Source organism: Aplysia californica, unplaced genomic scaffold (genome assembly GCF_000002075.1).
Source record: "Aplysia californica isolate F4 #8 unplaced genomic scaffold, AplCal3.0 scaffold00063, whole genome shotgun sequence".
Classification (NCBI taxonomy): Eukaryota; Metazoa; Mollusca; class Gastropoda; order Aplysiida; family Aplysiidae; genus Aplysia; species Aplysia californica.
In genome coordinates, this window is record NW_004797333.1 from 1,014,082 (window position 1) to 1,019,661 (window position 5,580).

The window sequence follows — 5,580 nt, forward strand, 5'->3', positions numbered from 1 at the left end:
CTCTCTCCCTCTCTCTCTATCTCTCCCCCTCCCTCTCTCTCTATCTCTCCCCCTCCCTCCCTTTCTTTCATACGCATTATTTTGAGAGCCATGTAGAGATATCAGGGTTTTCAGGATTCTAACTGAATAACAAAAAAAGAAGATACTATTTCCAAACGAGTTCCCCCTTTGATCGCTCAGACCGAAAGAATGCAAGTGTCAAATCTTCGACATTCCAGGGACAAAAAGATAAAGATCTTTAGGCAAAATCATAACTGGGGATAATAATATAATAATATAGATACTATTTGTATAGCGCAAATCCCCGCAAGCACTATGCGCTCCACAATCTATACTATTACCCCAGCAGACCTGAGAGCATTCTGAAACAACCTCAACTTCCTTGGAAGCATACAGAGCAAGCAGCCATTTATAGGCTAAACATTAACATACAGACAAGATCTTTCGCTGTTTGTGACCAAGTATCCATTCCCACTTTGGTGAAGAGGGGGGAAATTCGTGTACAGTGCTTTCCCAAGGATACAATGTCGGACCCGGGGCTCGAACCCCCGAACCGGCATCCTCACTATTACGAGTCCGGCTTGGGATGAAACCTAAGTTTACTCTTGGGATCCCAAGACAAAGTTACAGTCAGCAGAATGTAGAGGCTTTGACGAAACTGGTCCAGAGATAACAAATCACAAACAATATCACTGACGGTCACGTAGTATAGATGGGTTTTTTTTTCTCGATATCAAAGGTAGGCCTATAGGCCTAATTTTGCTGTGGCCTGTTCCTATGGATACAAAGTTGAGACCAGCTATAACCCCCCTCCCCCCCCAAACAAAACGATCTGGTCGGCAGGAGTCTGGAGTTGTATTATCTTACGACAATAAGCTCCTTTACAAAATCTGGACAATGACGAAACTTTTGGACTGTTTCTCGAAAAACGAACGAGAAGAATCCTCGTTATTCACCAGATCTGACTCATTGTGGCTTCCATCTTTCCCACAAACGAAGGAATACCTTCGTAGACAAAGATTTGAATCGGAAAACGACCCAAAACTTGCCCTAAAAGAGGCGACCAGGTGCCTGGACAAAAGTCACTACGTCAGTGCAGATTAATCGAACGCAATTTAATGTCGATTGATATCGGTGGGGATTTCGTTTAACAATATGATGAAGGTATCTTTTTGTGCCAAATTTCATGTCATTTTCAAATCAATTAATAGTTTTCATTTTATCAATGTGAGAAACATACTTATAAAATGGACCTAATTATGTTTGGGTTTTTTTTAAGAAAGAGAAAAAAATCTTATTGTGTTGCAAGTGCCGTGAAACTCTTACTAAGACTAAAAGAACCAACAAACAATTATGAGCGCACGCGTGTACATGTGTGAGTGAGTGTGTGCTGTGCACTGTTTCGGGTGCAAACGCTGAAACAGCAGGCTTCGACATAGTTGTACGAACTGACATTTCCGCTGTAATTGTTAATAACGTTTTCAAACAATGAAACAGCACCAGTTGCAATGCTGTTAAGGAAAGGAAAGAATGACCCTGAATAGGCAAGCACTATAAATATAAAGCAGCCGCACATTTTGAGGAGCAAGTATCGTGATAAAACAAATCGAAAACTTCATTGTGACTGACCCGCTCAGTTGGGCTCAAAGAATATAAATGTTAGGAGAGGAACCTGTGTAAGTCTTAAAGTCGGTGTATATAGTGAGTATAGGGCTCGTTTAGGCCAACCCAAATTCTTTCACCCCAACCCTCGCAAATTACGGTACAGCAGTTTAGGAAAGTTTATTATTCAAGTTAAAACTGGGTTATAAGACGGATTCCTTTAGATGGGCACCATACACACATTAGGCCTATATAAAAAAAAAAGTTACCACACACGATAGACCTATAAACGTGTTCATAGGCGGACCAGGTTCTTACGCGGAATGTTCTAAGGCAGAGACGACTGATGCCTACAGTGTAGTTCGGTTTCAATATTATTTCAAAACTACTGTATACAATGTAGCCAACCTGAATTCACAAAGGACAAAATTATGTGAGCATGGATGTAAATACCCACCCCCCCCAAAAAAAAAAAGCAAAAAAAAACAACAACCCCAAAACCGACAACAACAAAACAAAAAACACAAAACAAAACAAAACCAAAACAACAACCAATTAACAAACAAACAACAAAACAAACAAACAAAATCTTTTGGAAAACAAGACAACAAGCGAATTCATTTCTTTCCGCGGACCATACTACTTTTAATTAGAGCTAGGTCCCTATACGTCATTGGAGGAAAACAGTTTAAACAACACCATAGAACAAAAAGGGGAGACATTCTTCCCACGTCCCTGCTAAACACATAGTCCTAGATCCGATTTCTCTTCGATTCCTAGATCTAGTACAAATGAGTACACCCTTTTGTGCATATAGATCTAATTTTAATTTAATTTGACTCATCACTGTTGCAAAAATAGTCACGTCAGCCAGTGTGACCCAGTGAACATTCCGGTGAACGGAGTGTTGTCACAGCTTGCCATCACATCATTTCCGCTTTCTGTTGGCTCACCGAAAAGACGTAAACACAACTGAGCTAGAGCAGCTACAGTTACAGGTTTCTTGTTTGTGTGTCAACATTGTCATCCCCAATTCTTTTGATCTTTGAAGAATCAAATACAACAGTTCTAAAGCAAGTAAATGCTTGGTATTTTATCTTATATACATGCACACTGTGGCTTGTGGTCTCCCCATTTCTTTCAGTTCGGTCCAGGATATTTTTGCGTCTGATACTTTTTTTTTCAGTTTGGATTTGGAGTTATTGAATGGGTTTTCGTTTTCTTTATATTGGGAGTAAGGACGAAAGTTGGGTTGACCGTTAACGTTGTGTTGAGCTCAGGCGAGTCAAAAGGAGCTTGCACTTGTTACACGTGTAGGGGCATTTGGACAGTGACCGACCAGTCCAATACATACTCTGAGGATGAGATGGGGAGATCAGCAGGTCGTTCTTTCATTGTGACATGACTTAGATTTCTAGAGTAGACAGGAATGTATAGATATCTAGATCTAGATAATAGATGAATAGGCTGCCTGGCCTGTTCAGGCTATTCCACACTAGATCTAGGCTGCAGTCACATATTTCAGGTGCAGTGAAAAATCTAGAATCTAGATCTAGATCTAGATCTAGATCTAGAGATCTAGATCTAGATTCTAGATCTATATCTAGATCTAGATCTATATCTAGATAGATATCTATGTGATTTCTGTGGCAAAACTTTTGACACTTTACACAATTAGATCGAAGTAAATTAAACTAGATCTATATATATATATCTAGATCTACAGAAGAGTATTAAAAGACGCTTTCAGTGGATCTCTTTTCTTCAGTCACCCAGTTCTACTGAAGAATTTCTAAAATAAAGTCTGGTCAAACTGAGTCGATCATTTTTTTCTTTTCGGATATCCGTTTTCTTTTTTGTTAGATCTATTGCCTAAAGGCTAAAGGCCTACTTTTGTATGAAACATTTTTCTGAGTTTCTCCCATGCCCTCTTTTCACATGGGGTAACTGGCCTAGGAACAGCACTGCTATGCTGCATTCCCATCCATTGACATCCTTGGGTGCAGACACTGACTGCGGAGTGACGTTTTACGAAGATATATATGAAAAAAAAAGGTCACTTCAAAAATTGTTCTTTATATATATAATATATATATGGAAATACATACACTGTGAGTGATAGTGCTCTTTCCATTGGACTTGGAGTTGTATCATATTAAAAGTGGTGTTGGTTATTGCACTTTTAAATTTTGTAATATAATACGTTTTTATAAAAAACTAATGAACTGATGTAAAGTTTGTCTTTGTAAGTGATGTCTTTTTATAATATTATTATCTGATTTTACTTCCAGGCAGTGGTGATTTCAAAGTGGCGGATGATAAAGAGAAGATAATGCCTCGTAAGAGTGTTGACAAGACTCGCGGCGGCATGAAATACCAGAAATTATCCAGTACAGTTGGTGGTGATGGATTTGTTGACCTTCAGGTACAACTTGAATTTTTACCTAAAATAGGTATCAAAAACACGTGAAGGAATTAAGTAATTCTTTAGAAACCATCATGGTTTGTACAGTTCAGAATAGATGAAGCTGTCTATGCAGTACAGAGCTAGCCGCCTAATTTGCGATGGACGCTGAGATAAAAGGAAAAAAAACCCTGTTCTACAGTGTTTAAAATCTTCCCAGTTTTTGCGAAAATCTGTACATTCTGAAAGTCCCATACTTGCCGCATCATATGTTAACTCATGTATGCGTTATTTAAAACTGGGAGACAGTAGATCTATCAATTTGTCGGCATTCTGTTGCGTAGGATCAGTACTTGCCTCCATAACTTCTCCGATATTCACGATAATTCGGGGAAGTACATTGTATTAGATACTGCCAAATTGAGCATTTGGCGCACTCGACCATTTTCCCTCGGAGCGGTTCGGTTGGCATATATATATTTTCTCGTGCAAGTCAGCTGAAATTGAGTTATCTTCCTCCTTCCTTTTATTCATTCTTTCTGTCTATCTTTCGGGTTTTGTTGAAGCTGAAAAATCTGTGCATTTTTCAAGAAAACTGAATTGTGAATGAAGAGAGAACCAGTATCAGAGAAAAGCATATATTCGCTAATAATAATCTATGACTAGATCGAGGGAATTGTTTAGTACCAGCCTGATGATTTTAAGGCCGTGATTGATGCAAAAACAAACAGATATAATTAATAAAAAATAACTCCAAGGTTTGACTTGGTGCTCTTGACGTGATGCTGGAGAATAAGATTTGAAATTTAATTTTATGATTAGAGAGCGCTGTGCAGCATAGTGTCCCTATGTTGGATGCCTCTGCATCATGATAGCTTGTTACTGATTAAAACTGGTTCTGTGATTTAGCAGTTTAAAAAATAAATAATTTGTGATGCAGTGATTGCCAGATTTTCAACATCCCTACATCCCTACATGATCCCACACTCTTATAGTCCTTCCAGCTCCAGCTCTCAGTACATGCTCCCTTCTACTTATGTCACTTTTTGCTCTGCTGTTAGTTCTACTATAAAAGTTTTTCTTTAAATAGAAGTTTTGTCTTGCATGCTTATATTAAAATCTGTGAATGCTGAAACCAAAACTGAAACATGTTTGGACAGTTGATATTGTGGCCCTTCCGCAGGCCCAGAGGCTCAGTCAGGATTCATTTTCTTATTTTGAGAAGGAAGCTAGTTAAAATGTCTGTCATATCTAACTCACACATCATTTTTCTGTGCCCTTTATGGGTACGCTATTGCTATTGTCAGAAAATTTGTTTTAGTATAGTTTCTATTGGTACAGGCCATGGGTTTTAAAATCAATTTTGCAGTCACCATATGCACTCAATTCCCCATTCAATACTAATTCAATAGGTGCCTTAAACAACAGTCCATAAATGGTTTTAAAAAAAATATTGTCTTGTTTCATTAACGCTGTACTGTTCACCTTCACTTATTTATGGGCACACAAACAGCTCTCCCTCCTCTCCCCTCCCCACAATACATACGCAAGGGCATGCGCTCATGCCCCCCCCC

The 5,580-nt window shown here is 38.7% G+C and overlaps 1 protein-coding gene across 4 annotated transcripts in view; it reads left to right on the top strand.

The window, feature by feature from the left end:
- Positions 1 to 2,534: 2,534 nt before the first annotated feature.
- Positions 2,535 to 5,580, top strand: part of LOC101854006 (transmembrane protein 230) — an 11,231-nt gene continuing 8,185 nt past the window's right edge. Inside the window, exons 1-2 of one of the 4 annotated variants that reach the window (XM_005093415.3) lie at positions 2,535 to 2,679; positions 3,894 to 4,027. In XM_005093415.3, the coding sequence (XP_005093472.1) occupies positions 3,935 to 4,027 (93 nt within the window). In that variant the 5' untranslated portion in view covers positions 2,535 to 2,679; positions 3,894 to 3,934. Of the gene's footprint in view, positions 2,680 to 2,738; positions 2,985 to 3,893; positions 4,028 to 5,580 lie in introns of those variants that run through there. The other 3 variants (XM_005093414.3, XM_005093416.3, XM_035968499.1) reach the window with 3 other exon arrangements.